At 51.9% G+C, this 27706-nt stretch overlaps 1 protein-coding gene across 1 annotated transcript in view; it reads left to right on the top strand.

The window, feature by feature from the left end:
- Positions 1-27706, top strand: part of MAPKAPK2 (MAPK activated protein kinase 2) — a 46275-nt gene that overhangs the window by 14186 nt on the left and 4383 nt on the right. The window contains exons 2-4 of the mRNA XM_043923131.1: positions 26697-26836; positions 27026-27090; positions 27342-27421. Of these exons, the coding sequence (XP_043779066.1) occupies positions 26697-26836; positions 27026-27090; positions 27342-27421 (285 nt within the window). The remainder of the gene's footprint in view (positions 1-26696; positions 26837-27025; positions 27091-27341; positions 27422-27706) is intronic.

Consider the following 27706-nt stretch of genomic DNA (forward strand, 5'->3'; position numbering starts at 1 on the left):
TTTTTTTTGGTGAGGTTTATTTTTTCTCCCTTGGATTTCTGTGGGGCTTCCCTGATAGCTCAGATGCGAAAGTATCTGCCTGCAATGCAGAAGACCCCAGTTCAGTTCCTGGGTCAGGAAGATCCTCTGGAGAACCGATAGGCTTCCCACTCCAGTATTCTTGGGCTTTCCTTGTGGCTCAGCCGGTAAAGAATCTGCCTGCAAAGTGGGAGACCTGGGCTCAATCCCTGGGTTGGGAAGATCCCCTGGAGAAGGGAAGGGCTCCAGTGTTCTGGCCTGGAGAATTCCACAGTCCACGGGGTCACGAAGAGGTGGATGTGACTGAGTCGGACACGACTGAGTGACTGGACTGAACTGAACTGAGCATGTGTATAGATGCCCAATATCTACACTCCAGGTATACTATCCTGTATACCTATGGTATACTGCAGATACACTACAGGATATCTATACTCTAGAACGGCCAAAAAGTTCCAGCTTCGTACAGCTGCGGGACGTTCCAGGTCCTCCCTGAGCCCGGGGTCCGCTTGCTCTGGGGGCGCTGGGGGCTTGCGCGGCCGGTAGGCCCCGATGTCTTGGACGGGGTGATGGCTGCTAGTGTTAATTGCTCCCTTGGGCAGAGAAGGGCACAGCCCTGCAGGGTGAGGATTGTTGTTCAGACTTCTTGTTCTTTGTACCTGTTGTCTGCGGTGCAGCTGACGCAGGGCTCCTCCTTTCCTGCTGTTTTCTCTGAATTTCACCTCCCCGTCACAGGTCGGTCTCTTCGGGCTGGAGCTGAGCTCCACGAGGTGGCGGTGAAAGGCGGTCAGAACTGACTTGTTTGTGTGGATCTCAGAGTGGATGCAGCAGCCCTGTTGCACAGCTCGTTGTAGTGCTGGTGCAGTAGCCACATGTGACTGTTTAAATTTAAATACTTAAATAAAGTTAAAAATCAGTTTCTCCGTACCGCAGCAGCAGGCACATGTCAGGTGCTCCAGAGTCACACAGGGCTAGTGGCTGCCGTGTTGGGCAGCGCAGACAGAGGACGTTGCGTCGTTGCGGATGCTCTTGTACAGTGCCAGACCCTGAGGTCATTGTTCTGCACCCCGGCAAAGACTTAGCAGAGCTGGGAGGGAATTTGTGTAAGAACATGAGGAGAGGTTTTGGGGTCCAGGGGAGAGAGTACAGAGAAGGAGATCTTTAGAAAGGGAGCTGCTGTTTGTCTTGTTTAGGACTGCCTCCCCGCAAATGGCTGTCTAGCTCAGTGGCTCCCAACCAAGTTGACTGTCAAAGTCACCTGTGTGGGTAACATCTGAAAATACAGATTCCTGGGCTCCACTCTGTGTGTTTTACTGAGTCCAAGATTGTGGGGTGGTGTTCAGGAATGTGTGTTTTTGTCTATGATCAATACCTCTGTTTGGCATCCTGTTGAACCTCTTCTTAAATTCCTCCAGTGATGGGGAGCTTACCTCTTTTGAAGAAAACCTTACTCTTAAAAACGTTCTGGTTTTATGTTTTTTTAAAGTTTTATGAAAGTTTGGTGCCCTGAAGGTGCATTATCCCTTGGCGCTAGTGGCGTTTTCCAGAGCTGCACAGAACACGTCAGCCCATCCCCACCCGGCCTTCTGCAGACACCTGTGCACAGCTGTGTCTGCCACCCCCTCGGCACGGCGGGGTTTCCGAGTGCCCAACCTGCCGAGGGCCCCCGAGAGATGCAGGCCGCGATGTCATTCCTAGGATCCTGCCGATCGTCAGGCCTTGCTGAGAGATCGTGGAGAGGTGCGCATCCCAGGGGACCCTGATGGTGGAGGGTCCCAAGGGCCATCGAGCTGGCCATCCCCCTTCTCCATCCTGCTCCATGTTTCTCGGCATGGTTCACACCTGCTTTTTGAGGCCACTGTTCTGTGTTCTTCAGAGGCTTTCAGGGACAGCCATCTAGCCAGGTATGACCACAATTAGGTCTGTTTAGAGACCTCTAGTGTGACACTTAAACTCCTAAATATGGTGTTCAGGCAACCTTTCTTCTCCTACTCACCCCCAACACACCTGTGTGTGTGCACACACACGTGCACACACGGACACGCACACGCGCGCACACACACACATGCACACATGGACACGCACGCATGCACACCCATACGTGCACGTGCGCGCACACACACACACACGCTCTTTCCCTACCAGGACAGGACTCCATCCCACCCTGCAGCGTGTTTCTTCTGCTTCCTGACCGTCTCTGCCTTTCTCTTCTTCACCCTTGCACTCCTGGTAGAAGTTTGTTTCTACTTGGAAGCTGAGATTTCACCTGCCCCCCCACCCCCAGTTCCAGGCAGAATCACTTTGGGCCCTATGTTAGTGGTAGTTCACACTCGCTACTGCTCTGGATTCGAGTGATGGTCACTCGCGTGTCCTGGCCTCTGAGTGCCTTAGGACAAGGTGTGTGTCATCTGCTCGGTGCCCCCCAGGGTAAGCACCGTGCTCGGCGCTTGGCTGAGCTGCGTCAGGCCCAAGGGATGGCTGAGCCTCTCGCCTGTGTGTCTTCATTTGGATTCTGAAGAGACGGCCACCGGGGAGTTGGGGCCCCTTTTCTAATGCCCAAGTTTTTACCACTGGTGTCCTCAGACCACATCAGCTTCGGTGAAGAAACTACTGCTTAGCAGCTGATAATTAACAAGCTGAGCGGAGCCTTGGCTGCCTTAGAGGCAAAACTGGTATTTAAACAATAAAATTGCTAAAATCAAGAATTAAAGTGTCAGCTTCAGAAGAGCTACATCCAAACACAAGCCCCCGCCCAGTTAGAGAAGATAAGTGGAATAATGGAGCCAAGGAGTTCTCTGTAGCCTTGAGCAGGAGTCCAGGGGCAGGAAGCCCGGTGGGGAGGTTGGGGGGCTGGCAGGAGCTGGGAAGGCGCTTTTCTGCTTCTGTTCTCGAGGAATGAGGGCCTGGGGCCTGGGGTCGCTCGGGGAGATTGGGGGGTGCTTCACGGGAGAGGACTGTCAGTGTGCCCTTCACTCCCACTGTCGAGAGGTTGAACTAGTTTTGCTGGGTGGGCAAGAAGAGAAATTTGGGGAAATAGGGTAGAAGTAAACTGAACTTTTTTCTAAGGTGATAAAACATGCACGTTTGTATTTGGTTATGAATGGAGACTGTTCAGTGTTACCTCGTGGGATCTTACCTTATTTTTCCTTCTGATGTTTCCAGGGTTGGGAGGGGAGAGCTGACATAGGGCCTCCCCCCTTCTTAGGTCAGAACCAGAGTCCTCGGAGTTCCCCAACCTCTTCGTGTTGCCCAGAGAAGAACCACAATCTCCATCTCTGCTGAAGGTGTTCTCAGAAATGTGCATGGCGGGAATAGTCTGTGGCTTCAGAACAAGGGCAGAGGCCGTAAGAGGCAGAGGTTTCCTGGGTGCGGGGCGGGGGGCTGAGGGCACCACCTGATGCTCAGCTGCGGAGGTCAGCGGGAGGCGCCCCTCCAGGGTGCGCCTTACTGTGAATGAAGCAGGAAGGTACATCAGGGTACCAGGAGGGGCTCCTGAAGGGGCTTTTCTACAAAGCTACCCCAACACACACAGCCTCTAATTTTCCCAGCCGAAGGAAGGGTCTGTCTGAAAAACTTTTTTTTTTAGTAGGGGGACTACTTCCGGATCCAAGAGACAACATGAAATACATAGTTTGAATATAAAAGTACTGAACTTTCTGGGAGATGTTGACGGTTCCTGTCATTTCTGAGTGTCTGTCTCCCCCGTGATGGGAGGAAGGCTGGGTGAGAGCCTTTCTGGTCCAGCTCGGTTAGCCCGCTGTCCCTTCCCGTGGTCTCCATTGGGATCGGTGGTGCCGGCGGCTGAGGTTCCCCCGAGCACGTGCGATACGTGCGGTGGTGGCATCTCACCTCCGGTGTGTACGTCCAGTGCAGTCACCCAGTTACTTTTATGGCCAACTGCAAAACAGCGGAGGAAGTCTAGGGAGAGATTTGGTCAGAGAGTAAAACCAGCCGGTTCATCCGCAACTGAACTCTGCTCCTTGGTGGCATGAGCACAGGTGATTCGGAGCCAGTGCTGGCTTGAGCGGATGCAGAGGTTCAGTCTTTCGGATGAGGTTTTAGTGGTCTTTGCGGAAGCTTCGTCACTGGTTGAAGCGAACTGTGAAGGTCCCACAGCACGCTCGTGGATCTCTTCATCTGCTCACTGGCAGCTTACTGAGAAGGAGGCACGTAGCAGAATGTTTCTCTTATTTCACGTAGTAGAAGCACTGCACGAGGGGACTGAGCATGGAGCAGAGTCGCCCGTCTCCCCAGACACCAGCCATCTTGGATTGTGGTGGTGGACGCAGTCCTGAGACGCCCGTTTCCCCAGACACCAGACAGCCTGGGTTGTGGTGGTGGACGCCGGTCCTGAGATGCCCGTTTCTCGAGACAGCAGACATCTTGGGTTGTGGTGGTGGACGCCAGCCCTGAGACGCCCGTTTCCCCAGACACCAGACAGCCTTGGATTGTGGTGGTGGACGCTGGTCCTGAGACACCTGTGATCAAGTGAAGCTGGGAGACAAGTCTTCAGCACACATTAATGTTCTAAAGGCACTGAGAAGTCCTATAGTAGAAGACTCTGTTCTGCTTTGTATAAGCTGGTGCTTCTGACGTATGTTGGGCCCCTTTTTCTTGATACCTGTCACTAACGTCCTGCAGAATACTATTTGAGAAACGGCGGTGAGGTCTCCCTGCTCCGGGAGAACTGTCCAGTGATTCAGAGAAAAATTCACCTGACTGTATGTTAACACACGTTTGAGAGGCTTAAGAAATTGTCTGTGTACATGCCGGGGGTGTGGCAGAGGAGGGCCCCCTGGCAGGTGGCTTCTATTGACGTTGGCCTGTCTGCATTCCTGCTGGCTTTCTGCTTCTGGAGAAGGCTTTTGTCCTGTCTTGAACACAGTGAATAGCAGTTACATCTGTCATGCCTGGGAAGCGGCAGTGTGCAGCACTGGCGGGTGGGGAGCAAGCAGTGGGCGGTCACCCCAGCTTGAGCCGCAGGCTGCTGAGAGCTCCTCGCCCTTGGGGAAAGGGCCTGGTGATTCAGAGGTGGCTGCTTGCCAGGTCTGAAGTGCAGGGGCGCAAGAGTTAGCTCCCTTACCTCTGCGTGGCCTCCTGGTCTGATGGGGTTTCTGCACCCTGAGTGGGCCGTGGGAGAGGCTCCCTTACCTCTGCGCGCCCTCCTGGCCTGATGAGAGTCTCTGCACCTTGAGGGGGCCATGGGAGAGGCTCCCTTACCTCTGCGCGCCCTCCTGGTTTCATGGGGTCTCTGCACCTTGAGGGGGCTGTGGGAGAGGCACCCTCATCTCTGTGCACCCTCCTGGTCTGATGGGGTCTCTGCACCTTGAGGGGGCCATGGGAGAGGCACCCTTACCTCTGCGCACCCTCCTGGCCTGATGAGGTCTCTGCACCTTGAGGGGGGCCGTGGGAGAGGCAGATGGACTGTGTTTTCTTCCCTCCTCACGGCCAGGGTGGAAAGGCACTAGGCAACCTCTGTCACTTGGGGGAACTGAGATGTGAAGGCATTTTGGCTTTAAGTACGGATTCAGAATTGGGAAGTGGACTTCCTAAAGTCTGTGGAATTTTAAAATTCAGGAGTCCCAGCTAGAGTTGTTTTCAGACCATTGGTGACCGGAGGTGGATGTGAAGGTTGGTCCCCTTGGCGGCGGCTCCTGGGCCTCGGTGGACCCGCCGGAGTCGTCTTGCAGAAGAGCCTCACTCCACACCAGAGCCTGCTGCGTGCCTCTGCGCCCTCCCGGGGCAGCTTGCTAGGGGGTCATGGTTGTTTACGAGGAGGCTAGCGGCTGAGGGACAAAGGAAATGTTGGTGGGAGTTGGGTGACGCTTCTGGAGATGGTGCACTGCCAATGTAGGTAGAGCTCTGTGTCCCGAAGGCAGGCCCCGGACTTCCTCCCTGCTTGTGTATTTGTATTTTTGTGTCGCGTCTCCTCTTTTGACCTTCCCAGAGGGAAGGGAGATAGTCTGTCCTCAGGAGCTAGTGTGCCTGTCCCTCATCTCCCAGCTTCCCTGGCGTCTCCCTGCCTTTCCTCGCCGCTCAGGTGGGGAGGGGCGGCCCAGCCCCCGGCTGTGTGAGTGGAGGAGGGGAAGGGCAGCTGCCCCCCCAGCCCCAGGAAGCCGGGATCATTAGTGCTGCCGCCAGCCGGGGCTGTGTTTGCAGACTCCGAGGCTCCAGTGTCCCCAGAGGGACCAGTAACTCTGAGCCCCCAGGACTGGTGGCCCCTAGGAAGGGAGCCCTTGCCAGGAAGCTCTGAGCTTACTCGAGGTGGGCGTCCATAAGGGCCACAGAGAGCTGGGCAGGCGGGGAGAAGGGGTGACTCCTCCCTCCCCCTGTCTTCAGCTGGAATGCGTCACCACCGCTGCTGGGAATGCTCTCAGGCCACTTGTAAGCAAATCGGTCATTATGGAAATTCTTTCTGACCCCGGGGTGGAGCTTTCCTTATTTAGAAGAACCTTCAGCTGTGCTCTTTCCGGGTCCTGGCACTGAGGGACAGAGCTGTTGACCCCCTCAAGGCTAGAAGGCAGGGCGGGGTCTGAGCCCCACCCTGTGGTCTCTCTCTCTGGTTCCCCTTCACCTGTCCCGCCATCCCCTCTCCCGTCGTCCCCTCTCTTGTCCCATCTCCCGTCGTCCGCTCTCTTGTCCCCTCTCCCGTCGTCCCCCGCCCCATCGTCCCCTCTCCCGTCGTCCCCTGTCCCGTCGCCCCCTCTCCCGTCGTCCCCTGCCCCATTGCCCACCCCCACCCCATCGTCCCCTGTCCCATCGCCGCCTGATTCTGGCCTGGTGGAGTAGGCAGGGGTTGGGGGCAGGTGGCCCCGTGCCCCCATGTCCTCTCTCCCACGCTGGCCTTGTTGGGTCTGCATCTCCTGCATGGCCCTCATTGTAGCTGGGGCACTTCTGGACCCTGACGGGGTGTCCTGTTGTCCGGCCTGATGAGGATTCCAGATTCCCCCTAGGAGACCGACCAGTTATTCCAGGAGAGGAGTGGGATTTCCCCACCTGCAGGCACTCTGTCTCCCAGGAGAGTCTTGACCTCTGAGCGGCCTGCCCTCACGCCCCACCTCAGGAGAATGGCAGGAAGGAAGTCCTGCCCGAAGTTGTTTTTGGTTTGTGAGGTAACCTTGGTTTGAGAAGCACGGAACGTACACCTCTCCCCTTGAAGATGTGAGGCCAGAAGCTCTAGCTTCTCTGGTTTCCAGAGAAACCAGATAGGTCAGGCAGGGAAAGAAGGGACGGGTTATGGGAACTGAAACTCCTGAGAGGTTCCCGGGCTCTCCTGTACTTTTCTGGGAATGTGAGTGGTCTCCTCAGGGCGCCCTGGCTCGTAGCCCTCACTCGGTCAGCAGCCGGCTGTGGACCCTGATGGATGTGCTCAGCTCTCTGCACCCTAGTTTTTCTGCACCCGAGTTTCCACGCATTTGAAATGAAGATCATGTCGCTGCACATGGTTTATGACTTTAAAGGGCTATGGAATATATAAAAATTAAACACATTTTCAGGTTGTGTTTCCTAACTTAGAAGAGAGAATCATGTTGAAGAATTTAGCATCAGAAGAAACCTTGGTCTCAGGTAGTTTAGGCATATCCTAGAGGAGGAGGCTGAGCGCAGGTGCTTCGAGTTCAGGTTCCCAGCAAGGTGACTGCAGAGCTGGGCTGAGGACCAGGAGGACCAGGCCGCCCAGCTTTCTGGCGTCTCCTTTCTCTCGGCCAGCCCCAGGACATGTGTCCTCTGCTGGAGAGCCACAGTGGGTAAATCACACCACAGAAAATCTGCCAGTCTTGTGTACTGTCGGTTTACATGGTCTGTGCTGTTGCAGGTAGGGCAATAGGGATAGTCAAGTAGGTAATTTTCAAATTGTTGGAATTTGACTTTTCAAAATATCTGTGAATTTTTTTTTTTTGCTCCAGCAAATCCATCTTCTTAATTCTCTTGAATTTCCCTAATATTCTGTGTCCCAGAAACCTGCGTGTGTTGTGGGCAGGGTACAGTGGTTCCTGTATTGGTTGAGTGTTGGCTGTGGATAATCTACAAAGTGGATAACTCACAGGCAGACAGAGCTAGTTAGTTGCACCAGTCCCTTTTTTAAGGACATGCTGGTTTGATAGCCATCTCTGTGCTGTAGGAAACTGGCTGGCGCTCGCTGCACCTGTAACTGCATCTCTGCCCTCCTTGGCTCCTGTCTGGAAACATGGTTTGCACAGATGGGGTGAATAGTTGACTGTCAGAACTGCTTCCTTCACTGTCCAGGGGAAAGGACTGCAGCCAGAGAGGGGCAGGGCTAGGGTCAGAGAGCGATGGAGCCGGTCCCATGGGAACAAGAACTTAACGCCAGCGAATGTCTGAGCACGCTTACATACGCTCCATCTTGGCTAAGATGTCCTGCCCCCAGGTTGGCCGGGCCTTTTGCAGTTCTGCCCTTGAGAGGCCCCTGTGTTGACTGAAGCAATCCCTGTCCTTCCCCTTGCTGCTGTCCTGCCATGACCTCCTGGCCACTCTTCTTTCCCCCATGCTTCTTACTGGCTGTTGCTTCCTGTATTTTCCCTCCATTAGGAAACACTTGAATAGGCGGTGAACTTGAGAGAATTGTGCAGCGAGCACCCATGTACCCAGCGACCTAGATTCTACCCTTAACATTGGACTCTACTCGCTTTCTCTGTCTTTCCTTTCGTCTGTCTCTCTACTCGTTTATCAGCCTGTCTTATTTTGGAATGCATTTTATAGGAAGTGGCAGAGATTAGTACCCTTTTCCCTTAAACATTTTAGCATGTATGAGCACTGGAGTTCAGTATTTGTTCATGCATTTAACTAATTATTTTGTGGTAAAATTTATATAGCAGTGAACTGCTCAGGTTTTAAGTGTATCATTTGATGACTTTCATCCATGTAATCCAAACCTCCTTCAAGATAGAGAACAAACATTTTTATTACCCTGTAAGTTCCCTCATGCTCCTTCCCAGGCCATTACAATTTTGGTGTTTTTTTGCACTAGGGATTTGTTTTGCCTGTTCCACAATGTCCTGTAAAAGAAAATTAATCACGATGACCTCTCATGTAAAGTTCATCCACCTGGTTACCTGTATTGGTAGCTTATTCCTTTTTATACGGAGTAGTTTTCCATTGTATGGATGTGATACAGCTTGCTTACCGGTCCTCCTTTGGAGCGTTTCCAGTTTTTGGCTGTGAATGTTCCTGCACAAGCCTTTTTGTGGACATAATGTCTTCATTTCTCTTGGGTCAGTACCTAGGAGTGGGATTGCTGGGTCAAAGGAGGCAGTTACTTCTTGTTCTTGAAATGATGCCCTGTGTTCTGTAGTCAAGATAGTGAGTATCAGACAGCCCCTTGTTGCTCATCTACATTGTCGATTCCTCTGAGAGCCTCTGCCTGAGTGTTTCCGGGGTAAGGAGCTTACCACCTTACAAGCCCCTACTGTTGGGGGACGGCTCCTTGTAATTTCTGCCATGGGGAGTCACATAGCCCTCTTCTCTGTGACAGCCCTACAGAATTTTGGGACTGTTACCACATCCAGTCTCTGAACTGCTCAGAATAATTGTCTCAGTTTATTGATCCATTTGTCCTGTGACTTTGTTCTCAGACCTTTTATGCCCTGGTCATTATTTTTTGGAAGTTTAATAGTTTCCTTTCGCTTAGACATGACAGTGGATTCGTGTGATGTGAGAAGTGCCGAGTGTGGCTGGGTCTGGATGCCTGTCTTGATCTAGGTGCTTTATCTGCCAGGGAGCTGAAGGTGGTGCTCACTCTTGGCAGCTGCATCATGACCACATCATGGCATTGGATCAGACATTTGTAAAAAAAAAATACCACAAATCTAAGGTGATGTTAAGGTACTCCTGCAGCTTGAAGTCACTTAGAACCTTTTATAGTAACAGCATCTCGTGTATCTTCTGCTTGCCATCTTCTCATTTTATCTTTGCCACCACTTTATGAGACAGATGCTATTAAAACCAACTTAATAAAAACTGGTTTAAAACAGCATTTGTCAGCTTGGGTACTGCTGACTTTTTGGACCAGATAAGCCTGTTGTGGAAATTGTCTGGTGCTGCTTAGGAATTAGCATCCTGGTGCTCTGCCTGCCAGATCCCAGATGCAGCCCTCCCTGCCGTTACAAGCTGCAGCAATCAGAAATGTCTCCAGAAGTTTTCAAATGTCTCTTGGGGAAAGTCATGTCAGGCTGAGAACCATTCCCACAGTGTAGAACTTAGTAATTGAAAAAAATTTAAATAATGGAGCTCTTCCTGAAAGGTAACCACTGTTACTCTTTACATGTATACTTCCCTATTATGTTCATTCATTGTGCAGGCAGTCCTTGCTTTTCACAGTTCCAGTATACATGAATTTCATTTACTACAGCTTAGTTAAATAGCACCAGTCCCAAAACAGCACAGTTCCAGCCCGGGTTGTTGTGACCTGTGAGCTCTGAGTAATTGTATAGAGTACAAGCTTTGCTGCTAGCTCGTCAGTTCACAGATCCCTGTGTACCTAGCAGATGTGTGTTAGGCTCACTGACCAGTCACAGCCCTTCTTTGCGTCTGTTGGTGGAGTTCACTGCCGGTCTGTTGTTGAGTTCACACGGGCAAGTGTGCAGCTGTTGTGTTGCTTCCTTGTCTCCTAGCAATAAACTCATGTGATGTTTTACAAAAATGGATAATCAAGAGAGGAAATTACCCAACATTGATGAAATTTCAGCAGAGAAATGAAAAATGGTAATGCTGAAAGTGAAATTCCATAACTGAACGTAAGTGGAATTATAGAATAAACAGCTGACTGCAGAAATGTTGACATTGCCACTGTTTGAGACTCTGCGTATGCAGCCGGAGGAGTTAAATGAAGGCAAATTCCCTGACCCAGCAATTGTGACGCAGAGGACGAAGTGCCAGAGGAAGTGACACTGGGAAAAAGTTTCACATGGAAGGGACTCTTGGAGGTATTTTGCAACATTAAAAGCCCAAAGGATAAAATGTTGGAAACTGATTCAAATTTACAAAGAGTGTGGCAGTTTGTAAAGGCTTGGAAAAGATGTTTGCTCTGTCTTGTGTGTTAAACCTTGAGAAGGCAAGCCCTGTTCAGCCTGTTCTGCATGAGTTTTTACAAAGAAACAAAACACTCATTCTCAGTGTCTCTATTTTTTAGTTACAGTGTGCTAAATCAATATTAGTTTTATACTAGTTTCTTCTTTATTCATTTATAACTGACAGTAAAAGAGTTTTTAATGTTTTGACAAAAATTTCTAAAGGTCATGGAACAATCAGTTTTTCCCACTGATGATTAAGATTATTTTGTATGGTCATTTGTATGGTTCCATGTTACTTCCCAGGTGGCCCTAGTGCTAAAGAATCCGCCTGCCAGTTCAGGAGACACAAGAGATGCAGGTCGAATCCCTGGGTCTGTAAGATCCCCTGGAGGAGGGCATGTCAACCCATTTCAGTATTCTTGCCTGGAAAATTCCATAGAGTAGTCTGGCAGGCTGCAGTCCATGGGGTTGCAAAGAGTTGGACATGACTTGAGTGTACACACACACACACATACTACTAAGCAAAGGCTGTCTATATTTACAAGAAAGTGGGTAAACACACAAATAACACACACACATCTGCCTTTTCTTTTTCAAAACATTTTGCAAGACTGGGACCAGACTGTATGTATCAATCTGCAGCTTGCCTTTTTTCATGGAAGAATATTTTTTTTGGAGAAATTTTGATCTCAGTTTATCTAGATCTACCTCCTGTTTTATAATCACCTATTATTTAATGTACCATTATGGGTATACCATAATTTATTTGACCAGTTTCTATTAGTGGGCATTTAGTTTATATCATTTTTTTAACCTACTTGAAACATACACTAATACACTTGACTCTTGAACAGTGTGAGGGTTCAGGGCACTGACCCCTGTGCAGTTAAAAATCCACGTATGACTTTGCAGTCGGTCCTCTACACCTGCAGTTCTGTATCCTTGGAATCCGCCAACTGGGGATGCTGTTGTCCTGTAGTATGTATTTATTAATAAAACCCCGCATGTAAGTGGGCCTGTGCAGTTTAAACCTGTGTTGTTCAAGAATTAACTGTAATGCTAAAGTGAATCTCTCTGACAGATAACTACCATTAGCCCCATTTAATGGATGGAAACATTGGAGATTAGAAAGTAAGGGAATTCCCTGGCAGTCCAGTGGTTAGGACTCTGCACTTCATTGCTGGGGACCTAGGTTCTATCCTTGGTCAGGGAGCTCATTAAAAAAAAAAAAAAGGAAGTGAGATAACGGCCTAAGGTCAGGCAGCTATTAATACTGAACTTCGAGCTGGCTTGAATTTAGGGCAGTCTAATTGTAAGGCCCTTGCTTTTAACAACGATGCTTTATAGTTTCTCTTAGAAGTAACTTTTAACAGTAACAGCAGCGTCATCAGGAAACAATAGTAGAGTTTAATGAATTGCCCTGTGAAGTAGGGACTGTTATTATCCCTGCATTGCGATGAAAGAAACTGGAGGTGTACGTTAGGAAACTTCCAGAATCTCACGGTTAGTTGGTGAAAGAACTGAGACTCATACAGGCAGCCCGCCTTCAGAGCCTTCGCTCTCACTCATCGAGTTCTGTGGATCTGACTTCAGAAAGGTCTCTCATCACGTGCTGTTATTTTAGTAGACGTTTTTTGAGCCCCTACATACGACATTTTCAGGGAGTTACTTTGGCCTGTATTTTCACTTACTGTGACCTTTAAAACAATCTGTTACCTAGCATGCGCCCAATATTTGAGTCACCTGCGAGTTGGATGAACTTCCTGTCTCCTATGTCTTTAGCCAGCGTATTGGTAAAATTGTAGGCAAAGCCAAGGATGGCATTCTGTGGTTTGTCACTGGAGGTGTTCTCTGGGTTTAGTCAACAGGCAAGTATTTATTGAGTACGTCCATGAATCCATGTATTAGGCCCAGGATTAGGAATCAAAAAGTGAACAAGACCTGGTCCTAGTCTCCAAAAGGCACCTGGTCTGTATAGCAGAAGGAGGACCAGTCTTGTAAATAGCACCAGTGTGTGTGTTGAAGTAGGAATTTAACAAGAATCTTGTGGGAGCAGAGAGAAAAGAGGGGCTGACTGCCTGGAAGTCACTAGGGAGGCTGCACAGAGGAGGTGACTTTGCACTGGTGCTGGAAGGATGCGAAGGCGTGGCGTTCTGACAAGGCGTGGCGTGTTTGAGGACAGTGGGGTTCAGCGTAGCTTACGTAGGATGAGGGCAGAGGTGTTGGGGGCAGGAGCTAGGAAGGACCAAGCTAAGGAACTGGGATTTTACCCTCTTAGCCAGTGGTCACGTTTAAGGAAGAGCATGTGTCTTCTCAGGCTTGCCTCTTAGAGGTTGATGTGGGGTGTGTTGGAGAGCAGACCAAGTCTAGAAGCTAGTTAGAGAGCATGGAAGGGCAGAGGGGCCCAAGCAGGTGGCAGGCAGACTGGAAAAGAGAAGATTGGGGAGATCTTGGCGTAGACAAAGGTGGATTGGCTCTGCTGGGGGCGGGTGGAGAGACGCTGCCGCCGATGACTGAGTCAAGGTTTATATCGGGGAGCCTGGCTACATGTGAATGCATTGTTATTTACCGAGACCGGGCAACAAGTCAGAGTGAGTGCCAAGTTCAGTTTCGTGCACGTTCAGCTTGTCCCCAGTGGCTCAGCAGTAAAGAATCTGCCTGCTAATGCGGGAAGGACGGGTTCGATCCCTGGGTCAGGAAGATCCCCTGGAGGAGGAAATGGCAACCCACTCCAGAGGAGCCTGGAGGGCTTTAGTCCATGGGGTCGCAGAGTCGGACACAACTTAGCGACTGAACACCACCACTTAGCCTGTCCTAGATCCATTAAATAACACTTTAGTGTTGGTTATTGATAACAATCACAAATAAACTCAAAGTAGTCTGTCATCTCACCGCCTCTTTCTTTATCACCCCAAAGGTCTGGAAGGAGACTTTGTCTACGTCCTTTGTAGAAGCCCAGGGCCCATGCATTAGTATCTGTTGTTTGTTTGGCCTGTAACTTAGTGAGCCTGCTGGGAAAGGTAACATGATGAGTGTGCCGTGACGTCTCAGGGAGCTAGCGCGGGTTGTGACGGCCTAGTTCACCACCTGCTCTAGATCTTTGCCAGAGACAGATGTGGAGTCACATGGTCCTTCTTATTAGCAATTCTGTGTGCATATTGTTTCTTTCTCCTTGACTCTGTTTCCTTCACTAGACTGAACTCCTTGACCCCCCGCCCCGGTGCCTGGGGCAGGGCGGGCACTGGGGGAATGCCAGCTGCCAAAAAGCCGGGCACTGCGCGTTTCCCCCACGGCCGCTCGGTGATTGCCACTGGTGGTTTGGGCATCGCACCTGCAGGCTCCTTCTGATCGTGGGGGGTGATTATTCTGAGACTGGGACATGTCTTTTAGCTCAGTCATCTTTGGGTGCTTATAAGTTGGTTCTTGGGCGAGCTTGGATTTGAGGTTTACCTTAAATATGGTCCAGTTTGAAGAGCTTTCTCCTTGACAGAAAAGAGAGGGCACAGCTGCTATCACCTGGGTAGATGAGAGCCTCTGTCCCTCCCCACGAGGGGCTCACTTCCTCCCTCGTTCTTCCAGCTTTGTCTGTAGGTTTAAGACTTATTTCAAGTAGCTCTTGCATTTTCATCAGCTCTGCTCATCTGTTCTTTGAGCTCATCCCACTCTCGTTGGGACTGTCCTGGGTTCTGGCAGTTGCTTGTGTCTTTGGACACCTCCTCAGCCCCCTGTGCTGTGACCTTGCCTTTGGCAGCTGGGGATTATCATGCCTTAGATGCTCAGAATCCACTTGTTGGAGACCAGGACTCGTCTTTCCAACTGCATTCCCTTTTGGGATCTCTGCTTATACTGTTCCTTTGTCTCAACTTCTAAACATTGATTTTTCAGGAAGTCTAGACTAAACAATTGTTTTTGTCTCCAGGATTTTTGTTCCCTCCTTTGAACTCCAGACTGATGAGGTTATCCCCCAATGTGGTATTCTTGTTCTTGTTATTGTTTTTGCTAATTGAGGTGTTTTTTTTTTTTTTTCCTTTTTTTAATGTAATTTAGTAGCCTTTGCTTTCTGGTTAGAATCAAGTTCAGGGTAACAGTTCCCTTCTTGCATCTTCAGCTGTGTGAGAGGTGAACTCCTAATGAGGTAAGATAGGAATGTGTCAGGGAACCCTGCTCTTGGCAGAAAAGGACTTCATCTCTCTCTCAGATGTCCCAGGTACTCATGGTGGGTGGTTGGAGCTCTGTCTTGCGTCTGTCCATTTTCGTCAGCTGTGTAGGAAAGAGCAGTTCACATCTCTTACCGCATCGTGCCCCACATGTTACCACAGTGCCCACTTCTTGTTCTTTTTCGTTCTGCCTTCACCCAGCTGTCTGACAAGACCCTTCTCTTCTACTTTATCTCTCAACTCCCTCCACGTCCCCCCAGATCTGTTGGTTAGGGCACACATTCCTTGAATCTCATTCCGCTGAACTAGCACGATGAAGAGGAGCGGCATTTATCGCTTCCAACTAAAGGTTTATATTTGCTTTCTAAGCTGCGTAGGGTCAGACGGATGGGGGCCATGTGTGGACCAGAAGTGGTGTTCACGACCTCCTCTTGTCTTATTTTCTCTTGATGGTTTGCCCATCTCTGGATTTCGTAAAATCATACCTACATACTACAAAGAACAGGGCGTTTCTCTCCCCGCCACTCGGACTTTAGCTTACAGCAGGCTTGAATGGTCCCATGTGTTGCCTCCCTGCCCCATCCACCTGTGTCCGGGGAAGCATGCTGTGCCTCGTGCAGGAAGCCTCAGCCTGTGCGCCGTCCGGACCCGCGATCCCTGTTTGGTTGGTGAGTGAGTGTTGCAGCTCCTCGGCATCGAGCTCTGTGCTGGGCCTGGGGGACGCAGAGGTGACCGGCGCCGACCCCAGACAAGCCGGGAGGGGAGGCCTTTGGGAGGAAGGAGACAGGAACAGGCGCCAGTGTCCGCAGCCCAGGGTTTGTTTGTCAAAGCCTCAAGTGTCGGGAAAACTGGGACCTGGAGCTTAGGCTCTGAATGGGGTTGAATTCTGGCTGTTGTCACTGGCTGTGTTGCCTTACCTGCCCGGTCGTCACACCTGTAAATGTAATCAGCAATTGACTGTTTCCAGAGGCCTGTGCGGAGAAGGCAATGGCACCCCACTCCAGCACTCTTGCCTGGAAAATCCCATGGACGGAGGACCCTGGTGGGCTGCAGCCCATGGGGTCGCTAAGAGTCGGACACGACTGAGCGACTTCCCTTTCACTTTTCACTTTCATGCATTGGAGAAGGAGATGGCAACCCACTCCAGTGTTCTTGCCTGGAGAATCCCAGGGACGGGGGAGCCTGGTGGGCTTCCATCTATGGGGTCACACAGAGTCGGACAGGACTGAAGTGACTTAGCAGCAGCAGCAGCAGCAGAGGCCTGTGAGGAGGCTTAAATACAGCTTTTTTTCTGTATATAGAGTACACCTGATGCCTGGTCGGTGTGGTGCAAGTGAAGATTCTTCTTTCTCTTTCTGTCTGCTGGAAGAAACAGAACTCTCTGTGTCCCATGGCTTTTCCGTTCCTTCCCAAGACTCCCTCGTGGTTGACGTCCACGCTGCGTGCAGGGCTTTTTTCCAGATGAGTCAGAAGTGGTCAGCAGTGGTGGTCTGGGGCCTCGGCCTGCTCTTTATCATATTCGGGTTATTGTTGTTCTCTAGTCGCTAAGTCAGGTTCGCCTCTTTGCGACCCTATGGACTGTGGCCCACCAGGCTCCTCTGTTCATGGGCTTGTCCAGGCAAGAATACTGCAGTGGGTTGCCATTTCCTCTTCCAGGGATTGAACCCACGTCTCCTGTACTGGCAGGCGGATTCTTCACCGCCGAGCCACCGGGAGAGCCATATTCAGGTTATGTGCTCTCCAAGAGGACGGCAGGTCTCATCACCTGGGCTCCCCTCTGCGTACCCTCATACTCTGCGTACCAGCAGGGCTCCCCCGCCGGCTGTGGTCCACGAGGGCTCCCCATCTCCGCTCCTCTGCTCTAACAAGAGGGTGGACTTGCTTCTGGGGGACTCAGGCTGGTGGTCAAATGTAGGACCAAAGCATACTGCACCTGTTGAGAGTGCCTAGACTTAATTTTTAAGAAGAACTACATGAGGATGATAGAGATCCAAACAATACAGAAAAATATAAAATGAAAAGGGGGGAAGATGGAAAAATATAAGCTTCTCTCTAGTAACCTGTCCCTTTTGGTCAGCACTGTGGATGTTTTTGGGGGAGGTAATTTAGCCTCCAGAAAGGTGTTAAACATCCATGAGTCTGTATCTCGTCTCCCTCTGCCTTAATCAAAACAACCACCCACCGTGGTATATTTTACTTTCTGTTTAGTATTTTATTTTTGGAAATTTAAAAACCGCAAAAAAGAAAATGTTGCCTGTGGCACCACCATGTATGCTTATGGCTTGCGGGACCATCGGCGGTGGGCCCGGCACCCACCCTGCTCAGGACAGCTCCTCTGCCCGCCACCGATGGACCTGTCGGTGTGGTCGCAGCTTGTGTTTGTGAACATACGTTAAAAGTCACCTAAGCAATGTGAATTCAGCTCCATTAGAAAAAATAGAACATAGATGAAAACAGAGGATCCTCCCGTTCTCCTCTGCTTTCCGGCTCATTAACGCCCAGTCCCCTCCCAGCGGTGAACGCGGCCCTGCCCCTCCCTGCAGCAGGCGTGCCCGCCTCGGTCCTGTGTGCCACCTCTCTGATATCAGTTCCTTAGTGGTAGACGTTTAGGTTATGACCAGTTTTTTTGCCATTAAGATGCTTTGGGAACATATTTGTTGAATGATGTCCTAGCTAAGTAGTTACTGGGCCTAAGGTTTGAACATTACGATTTTGATAGACATAGCCAAAAATATACTGGTTTATATCCCTGTTGTGTGTATGAGAGAGTGCCTTTTCCTCAAGAATCTTTGCACACGCTCAGGAGTTTGTTTTTTTTGGTTGGATGGCTTGCAGGGTCTTAGTTCCCTGACCAGCCATGGATCCTATGCCCTCCGCAGTGGAAGCTCAGAGTCCTAACCACTGGATTGCCAGAGAATTCCTTCTTTTGTTATTGGTCAAACATTAAAAAAAGAAAATTTGCCATTCTGGTGAAATTATTGTTATGTTTCATAAACATTTCTCTTTTAATGAGTTGCAGCAACCTTCTTTCGTTTGATTTTCTCTTCTTTTGAGCTGTCTATTCTTTGGCCAGTTTTACGTTGGATTGTTAATCTTTTACAATTGATTTGCCAGAGTTAAGTTAACCTTTGGCTAGCACGTGTTGCAAATATTTTTAAAAATGTGTCATTTATAAGCATAACTTGTAAGCCTCTTGCCTTTTGGTTGGAGGCTGGTCCTTTCTGTCTGCCCAGGAAGGCGAGAGCAAGGCTGAGGCTGAACTGCAGGGAAGGTCACGCCCTCCTGGGCAGAGTGGCTCGGGGCTGTGAAGGCTTTGGGTCCTGGGTTCCCCGCGGTAAGTTTTAGCTTTGCTTTGGGTTGGGATTTTCCCCTATCACATTAATGAAAATCGGTAAACAATATAGAAAATCGCTTTTACCTCCCAACCAAATGTTTGGGAATATGTGTGCCAACATGTAGGACCCTGATGATGTCCTTCCATGTGCCTTTTATTTCAGTGACTTTCTCGCCTTCAAAGATTGAAAAAAAATGTGCTGTTCGATTTCTGTTTCGATCAGTTCCTAGGGGAGGTCCATCAGTTGCTCCTCTCTGAGCTGTTCAGAGGTTCTAGACGGGGATCCTACTCTTTGTGCCTCTGTGGATGTAGCGGAAAACCATCATTTCACCCAAGACTTGTCCATGTCTGCTGTCTCCTGTCCTGAGCTGAGCTGACTGAAGAGACTAGAGACACCTCTGCAGCCTTTTGTCTCTCTGAAATCTGGGGAAAAGAGGTTCCTGGTCAGCAGCACTGCTGCCTCTGTGACAGCACATGACTTATGTCCTTTATAGCACAAATCATGATGTGTAATTTAAAAAAAATAAAACACTTGTTCGTCGCGTGCTTCCTGCACTAGGTGTAAGCCCCGTGGGGTGCAGGCTCGCACTGTCGTGTTCTCCGTTGTGTCCAGCAGCTTCCATGCCAGCACGTGACGCGTGCCTGGCATTCCACGTGCGCCTGGTGACGACCGCCGGGGGAGAGGCGGTCAGGGGATGCGAGGGCCCTGTGTCTCCCGCCCCTGTGATGGCCGCAGACCCAGGGAGGGGGACCCCGGGGGGACCCCGCTCTTCAGGGAGATCGCACGTGGTACCGGGACAGCGTGCAGCCTTGTGACTCCGCAGGCCTCCTTGTTCGCTGTCCAGGGCTGTGGGGGCCGTTCCCCTGGTTTCAGGCTGAATGAGAGGAGCGGTCCCGTGATGTTTCAGCCGCACACGGATGCCCCGCTCCCAGCCGGGGCGCTGGGGAGGCGAGGGGGTGCCGGGTGCGCTGGAGCGGGTAGAGCGTGGTCGGGCGGCTCGCACTGCAGGCCTGCTGTCTCCTCTCCGCGGGGGCCCGCCGGGCACGGGCCACTGCCTTGCTCACGACTCCAGAGCGCGGCCCCTGGCAGAGCCGCCTGGGCGCCCACAGCCGCTGTTCCCCAGCCACCGGGCCCAGGGGTTTGAGGGACAGCCTCCAAGTCAAATGCAGAGAACTCAGCTTCTCTGGCTCCTTAAAAGTATGCATGCTAATTATGAGTCACTTAGAGAATAAAGATACAGTAAAGAAAATTAAGGCACCTGTTGTCATATCTTTCAGATACATCGTTACTAACATTTTACTGAGTGTGACTGCCTTTCCCTGTATATGTGTGTATATACACACATATGAATGCTAATTTATTCATTTGGGTATGTATACATACAAATATAAATAAATATACATATGTATACATATGCAAATATACATATAGGACTATACTTATAAATATACATATAGGACTGCATTTAAAAGTTTTTTTAGAGGATCATTTTAAGGCTTTTAGTTGGAGGAGCACCGCCCTACAGTGTCGTGTTGATTTCTGTGTACAGCACGGTGAGTCAGCCGTAAGCGCACAGGTGCCCCTCCCTCTGAGCGCCCCCCCAGCTCACTGCGGGGGCCCAGGCTGGGCGCCCTGTACTCCAGCCCCCCACCGGCTCTGACCTCACACGGAGCCCAGGCTGAGTGCCCTGTACTCCAGACCCCCACCGGCTCTGACCGCACGCGGCCGTGAGCCTCCACCCATCCCGCCCTCCCCTTCCCGCCGTGGCCACAGGTCCACTCTCACATCTGCGACTTCGTTCCTGTCCTGCAGGGTTCATCGGTCCGTTTTTCTGGATTTCATATATATGGTTTACTAGGCGATATTTGTTGTTCTTTTTCTGACTTAACTTCACTCTGTATAACAGGCTGTAGGTTCACCCACCTCGTCGTTGCTTTTTTCACTGACTCTCAGACTTAAGGAAACTTCAGATGGAGATTTGTGCTGCAAAAGAAAAAATAAAGTGCTACTGTTGGTAGTGTCAAGGTGACTAAAACACTTAGAGATCCATTTCCCCTTAAATATTCTTCTGAAACATTATTTTAATGATTGAAGATCATGTAGATAAACTCCTGAAAAAGCATCTCTGTTGCGTGTTGCTGGGCATTCTGTTTGTTACTCATTTCTGGTTAAAGTAAGTAACTCTTAGAATATATATAGTGTTAAAGCTCCTATGATTAGTGCCGTAGGGTAAAATTCTTGAATTCTGGGATTTCAGGGTTAAAAAGTTGCTTTGCGCTTTTAGGCTTGTGTAGTTTTCAGCCCCTGATGGTGGCTCTTGGTATCATGGATACTCTTGGGCAGATGTTTTGCCCTTTGCCCTTCCTCAGGGTGGTGGGAAAGGGCCTCTGGGTGCAGTGAGAATGGGGCTCAGACTCCAGCGCTGCTGGGAGCAGCCAGCTCAGAGACTGCGACCTGGAGCTTAGTCTCTCTGCTTGTGTGTTTTCTCACTCAGAGAACAGGATGCGTCCTCATGGGGCGGGTGTGCGGGCTCCTGCTGACGCGGGGGGCTCCCCTTTCCCGGCTCTTCTGGGTCCTCCGAGGCTGCTGCTTGCTTGCCGCCAGCTCTGTGCTCAGGCGCTCGCTGGGACTCGGCCCATGGCAGCAGTCTTCCTCCCCAAGTCCTCCTCTTTTCTTCTAGCCTGCTGAGCGCCCAGGTAGCCTCCTTCCGTGTGGGTGAGCCTGCCCACGGCAGAGGTGCCACCCTTCTGCTGGGAGGACAGAGAAGGTCTTACTCACCAGGGTGCCCCACACGTGGGCACCGCATTCTGTGCCTGAGTCAGGCTTTTTCATCCCTCCCTCTGGGCACTCAAATCAGCCGTGGGGAGGATGGACGGCTTCCTTCTCTCTGGACATGTGCACGCTGCCCCCAGCTGTCTAGGTGGTGGGAAGGGAGAGGGCGACCCGGGGCTAACATGCCAAAGCCCACTTTTCTCCGGTGTTCTGGGTGCCACTCTACCCAGCGCCTAGAGCCGTAAATAGCACCTTAAATGAGACGCATGTGGGCAGGGTCCCCGCTGCCAGTCCCAGGGGGACTCATGGAGAGGTTTGGGGCAGAGCAATAATAGTGGCACTATGCAGTGCTTACTCTGCCAAGCACCAATCTTGGTACGATAATTCACGTGATGTACACCTGTTAAGTCACTTAGTATAGGTGGGTACTGTTATTATCCTATTTAGTAGATAAGCCTGGACAGCATGTTAAAAAGCAGAGACATTACTTTGCTGACAAAGGTCCGTCTAGTCAAGGCTATGGTTTTTCCAGTGGTCGTGTATGGATGTGAGAGTTGGACTATAAAGAAAGCTGAGCGCCAAAGAATTGATGCTTTTGAACTGTGGTGTTGGAGAAGACTCCTGAGAGTCCCTTGGACTGCAAGGAGATCCAACCAATGCATCTTGAAGGAGATCAGTCCTGGGTGTTCATTGGAAGGACTAATGCTGAAGCTGAAACTCCAGTACTTTGGCCACCTCATGCGAAGAGTTGACTCATTGGAAAAGACCCTGATGCTGGGAGGGATTGGGGGCGGGAGGGGAAGGGGACGACAGAGGATGAGACGGCTGGATGGCATCACTGACTTGATGGACATGAGTTTGGGAAGGCTCCAGGAGTTGCTGATGGACAGGGAGGCCTGGCCTGCTGCAGCTCATGGGGTCGAAGAGTCGGACACGACTGAGCGACTGAACTGAGCTAGTAGATAAGGACCCTGAGGCATGGTTGGCGCGCTTGGTGGCTGGTGGAGCCTGTGCGGGAGTGTCCGCAGGCACCCCGGCTCGTGCTTGCTGTCTTCCTCTGCTCGGCCTCGCTGGTGAGCCGCGCTCAGGCCCCGGCCTCTGCTGCTTTCTGCTTCTCTGGCTCATCCAGGCTTAGGATGCTGACCACCCTGCATTGTCATGCGGTCCCACGGTGGAAGATTTATTTGTTGGGGGGTATAAGGCAGACTGTCCTTTTTGCCTCCAGAGTCCAGCAAAGACAGAGGCATGGAACAGTTTTGTTTTGGACTAAAGCTTTTTGAGTTGGAGCATAGTTGATTTGCAGTGTGGTGTTAGTTTCAGGCGCACAGCAGAGGGACTCAGCTCTGGGTGTGTGCGTATTCACTCCTTTGTAGATTCTTCTCTCACGTTGTTTATCACAGAATATTGGGTAGAGTTCCTTGTGCTATGCAGGAGGTTCTTGTTGATTATCTACTTTATATATAGCAGTGTATATCTGCTGACCCCAAATTCCTAATTTATCCCTCCCCTTCCCCTTTTCCCATTGGTAATCATAAATTTGTTTTCTGTCTGTGAGTCTTCTTCTCTTTTATAAATAAGTTCATTTGTATCATTTTTTTTTAGATTCTACATATAAATGATCATATCATATCTATCTTTGCTTCACTTAGTGTGATAATCTCTCTGTCCATCCATGTTGCTACAAATGGCATTCTTTCATCCTTTTCATGGCTGAGGAATATTCCATTTTATTTATGCACCACATCTTCCCTGTCTTGGCTGTTGTAAGTAGTGCCGCTCTGAACACTGGGATGCATGTGTCTTTTGAATTGTGATTTTCCTGGACAGACACCCGGAGCGGGGATCGCTGGATTGAGTGGTAACGGGCCGGTATTCGGGAGAGGCTCCTGCCAGGCGGCGGGTGCTGGGCTGGCCCCTGGCTCCTGGCACACCTATAGGCAGGTGGCCTTGCCTGTTGCATTGCGGTTTAGCACATGTGACAGTTAACCTTCTCCACCGGGGAAGGGGATTTCAGAGGCAAACTCTAGGGGGCTGAAGCAAGTCACAGTATCCACTGCAGGCTTAGCAGGGGTTAAAATACTTTGGAATCCCCTCAGGCATTCCTTGTCTCGGGGCCTCTGGCTTTTTGGTGGGAAGACCCTTCCTTCCCTCAGCTCTGGGCCCTCGGGGCTGCGGTCCTGGGCCTTTGGCCTCTCCTGTCCTTGTCCAGGCCTAGGGTGGAAGCCTTCCCGTGTGACTCTCTTGGCTCCTGGTCGAGTCTGTTGCGTTCCTCTGCTGGTGGCCCCTGGCGGTGTGCCAGAATCCTGTTTTCTCTCCCCGACGCTCCTGGGGCCAGAGCTCAGCACCTCCCCTGTGGGTCTTTACTTAGCCCAGTCCTCCAGATTAGCACATTCCTGCCTGCCTCTCCGCGGCCTCCTACCCCACAGCTGTCCACACGGCCTCTTTGGCTCTTCACGGCTCTGCCCCGTGACATCAGCCAGCCTGGAAGCCTGACCGGGTCGCAGGTCTTGCTTTCACTGTGGGCTGATATTTATATCCATTCAAGGATGTCTGATACATCCCTGGCTGTCAGTTACTGGTGTTCATGGGGATTCTTACGCTGTTTCTCTTAGAATTTGAAAGCACTGCTCTGTCCAGTTCTCTTGTTTTGACCGGCTGAGAAGTGCAGAACTGGGGTGCAGATTGTGTGATTCAGAGCCGGGTTTGTTGTCCTGCGTCAGTCCAGGTCCTCTGCCAGATAAGGGATGAATTGTGTGCACATCTGAAGGCGGAATGTGAACCCAGGCTTCCTGGCCGCACACGCAGGTGTGCTAGGGTAGAGAGCAGGCAGAACCTGCGGTGTGTGCTCTGAGTTCAGGAGGGGCTGAGGGGTGTGCACGTGGGTTTGGGCCTCGGTGCGTGCTCACTTGGAGAAGGAAATGGCAACCCACTCCAGTGTTGTTGCCTGGAAAGTGGATGGAGGAGCCTGGTGGGCTGCCGTCCATGGGGTTGCACAGAGTTGGACATGACAAGTGACTTAGCAGCAGCAGTGTGCTCACTTAGCGCAGCTGTGGAAAGTTTGAGCAGAGCTGGTTTCTAGGCGGTGGTCACGGGGCTGCAGACACAAACCCAGCCTCCGGTCTTGCTGGTGACTTGTAATATCCGGGTTTGTCGGTTATATCGGGGTGTTCCAGCCTCACTCAGAGGTGACGGAGAGGGCCCCTGTGCTGTGGCAGTTATGCTGATGTTCTGCAGAGGTGAGCGCCTTTCTGATAACAGAGCGTGCTCAGAGGTCATTAGAAGCTTGCAGTGGCTCTGTGAAGGAGGGAGGCAGATATTCTAACCCCTGACTTGTAGATGTGGAGCAGGCTGACAAGGTGACGGTCTCTCCAAGGCTGTGCAACCGGAAATTGACAGATTTCGGACCCAGGCCCAAGTCTCTCCTGTCTGCAGATCCTTGACCTCCTGTTGCCTCCGAGTGAAGGTGACAGCTTGGGCTTCAGCACTGTGTGCCTGTAGAGGGCGATAGAGGTCTTTCTTTTTAGGCTGTTCCGAGAACTTTTCTCTTGAACTCTTTGAACCTAGCCGTCTCACAGCAGGTTATCTCACTGGGTCATCAGCATTTTGTACGTGGCGACCTCCCCACAGGCCCCCTCCCCCAGTTTGAGTTCTTTCAGGTGTTCAGTTGCTCAGTTGTGTCTGACTCTTTGCAACCCTGTGAACTGCAGCCCATCAGGCTTCCCTGTCCTTCACCATCTCCCGGAAGTTGGTCAAACTCATGTCCAGTGATGCCATCCAGCCGTCTCTTTCAGACTGACTCTTCTTTTTGGTTTTGACATCTAGCACAATGTGTGGTCCATAGTAGGAGGTCTATAAATGCTTGTTGAATTGAAATACTTGCAAATGAGATTGGCCAGCGTCTCTTCCTGCTTTTCATAGTGTGTGGGAGGGGAAAATAACCTTTCTGAATGAATGAAGTTGAAGGGAGCAAAACTCAGGAACTGTGGTGTGCCTAGACTGCCACCAGGTGGCACTGTGACCCCACGGTGACTGCTCCCTAGGAGAGCGAGTTATCTGGGCACCTATTGGGAGTTGGGTCTGTGAAACCAGTTTGCATTTGGTGATCTGAGACTAACAAGTCTTGGCTTCCACCCCTCCTCTAAAAGTTGCATGGTATCGTGGAAAAGGTTTAGGCTTCGGAATCCACGTGGCCTGGATTCCAACCCTGGCTTTCCCCAGGAAATGAACCTGGGACACAGGCTTCTCTGAGCCTGTAAAATGGGCAGCTGTTGCACAGTTAGGCAGAGCGCAGCACATCATAGACCACAGCATAACTGAGTGTTAGTTTTATTGTTGGAAGTACCTGGTTTGCTCTTCCCTTCCTGTGTAATCTGGCTCCTTCCTGGCCATCTGATCCTCCTCACCCAGACTCGCGCGCTTCCCAGCAGGGGCCGTAGTGCTCCGCTGTATCACGCCCACCTCGAGGGGCCCCTTGGGCGGCTGCCCTGGCGCCGGGAGCCCCGCGCGGGGACGTGGTGCCCTCTGAGCGCCGGTCTCCTGCAGTGCCACCTGACCAGGGTCGGGTCTTACTGGAGGGCTTGGGATTAATGAGACCGGCTTAGACTAGTCAAGTCTCGGCCTTTGAGGCAGGTCAGGGAGCCGGGCTCCTTTAATACCTTGGCCACCTGGTCCCCGAAAGAAGAGGGGACAGGAATGGGGCTCACGTAAGTGACTTGCTCCAGGTTGGGGATCTGTTAAGAACCAGGAGTTAGATCACACCGGCTGGCTCCCAAGGCTGTCTGCTATTGAGAGGATATGGCTGTGGATTTGGTGTGCTGGCTTTAGGGAATCTTAGAACTTGCTTCCCTAACAGATCTGCAGGCTCCCCTCTCTAGGCCCCTTTCCACGGTTGTCTGGATTTTCCTCAGTCTGTCTTCCTACCCAGGCGTCCTGTACCCTCTGCCTCCGAGTGCTCAGCCCTGCCCGCCTTTTGGAGTAGACTTCACGCCCTCAGCTGGGGAGAGGCCCAGTTGTCTTTCCCTGCATGGTCAAGGGTGGTCTCTGGTCGGCTGTGGAGACCTCACAAGGGGTCATCCTGTCGTTTCTTTTAGAGTAGATAAGAGAGCTGCAGAGCCCCAAGTCAGGCTTGGGAGGGGGTGCGGGGCCGTGACAAGAGGGCTGGTGCTGGGCCGGGGGGTTGGGGGGGGCGTGGAAGGGGGGTGGATGGGCAGGGTGGGGGGGTGGGCAGGGTGGGGGGGGGAGGCGTGTGGACCGGGGTCGGGGGCGGAAGGGCTGGGGCAGGGGGGGAGTGGATAGCTGCCGGTGGGGGCTGGCGGGCACACGGGCCGGGCCAGGGGGGGGTCCAGGCGGGGCAGCCCCCGCGCTCCCTCAGGAGGTCTGGCTTGCAGATGCTGCAGGACTGCCCCAAGGCCCGCCGCGAGGTGGAGCTGCACTGGCGCGCCTCGCAGTGCCCGCACATCGTGCGCATCGTGGACGTCTACGAGAACTTGTACGCGGGGCGGAAGTGCCTGCTGATCGTCATGGAGTGGTGAGCAGCCCTCCCCTCTGGTTCCCGGCCCAGCCTGACCCTGCTCCCCGTCCGCGCCTCTTTCCTCCTGAGGACCGCCGGGTGGGGGCGCTGAAACTCAAAACGCAAGCGCCTCGTTCCTCTTGGGGGGCAGTGGCGAGCGCGCTAGTGCGATGTCACGGCCCCCGTCTCACTGGGGCCTTGTTTCAGTTTGGACGGCGGAGAACTGTTCAGTCGAATCCAGGACCGAGGAGACCAGGCCTTCACGGAACGAGGTAGAAAGGGTCTGTCGCGGGCCCGGCTGGGCGGCGGGGTAGCAGAGCTCCAGGGGCCTGCTCTGGGGAGGTGCTCAGGCCCGCCTCCCTGCCTGATGCTGGGCTCTGCCCGCTCCTGCGCCTTGCCTTCTGGGGCGGGTGGGGGCGTCGGGGGCCTTAGGCTTCCCCGGGGGGCTCTGGTGTCGGCTTTTCAAACCTAAGGACACATCTTGTGACTTGGCTCTGTCTCCCCGCTCCCGTCTCCTCTGCAGAGGCCTCAGAGATCATGAAGAGCATCGGCGAGGCCATCCAGTATTTGCATTCGATCAACATTGCCCATCGGGATGTCAAGGTACCAGCTATTTATACTGCGGCCCCCAGCCCCCAACCCAGTGGGCCTGGAGGCCGTGGGGGTCAGGGTCCCCAGGGTCATCCTACGTTCCTGTGGCCTGGCTCCTGGGGGAGGGTGGGCAGAGAGCCACTCTCTGCCCCGCAGGCCGTGCCCTCTCTGGGCAAACCCCCCTCTCGGCCGGGAAGCCTTCTGAGGCCTTGCTCCTCAGTCACCCCCACAGCCCCTCCTCCGGTCTGTGTCCCTGTGGTGCTCACCCTGTCTCTGCGTCAGTGTCTCACTCCCATG

Source organism: Cervus elaphus, chromosome 14, assembly GCF_910594005.1.
Source record: "Cervus elaphus chromosome 14, mCerEla1.1, whole genome shotgun sequence".
In the NCBI taxonomy this organism is placed as follows: domain Eukaryota; kingdom Metazoa; phylum Chordata; class Mammalia; order Artiodactyla; family Cervidae; genus Cervus; species Cervus elaphus.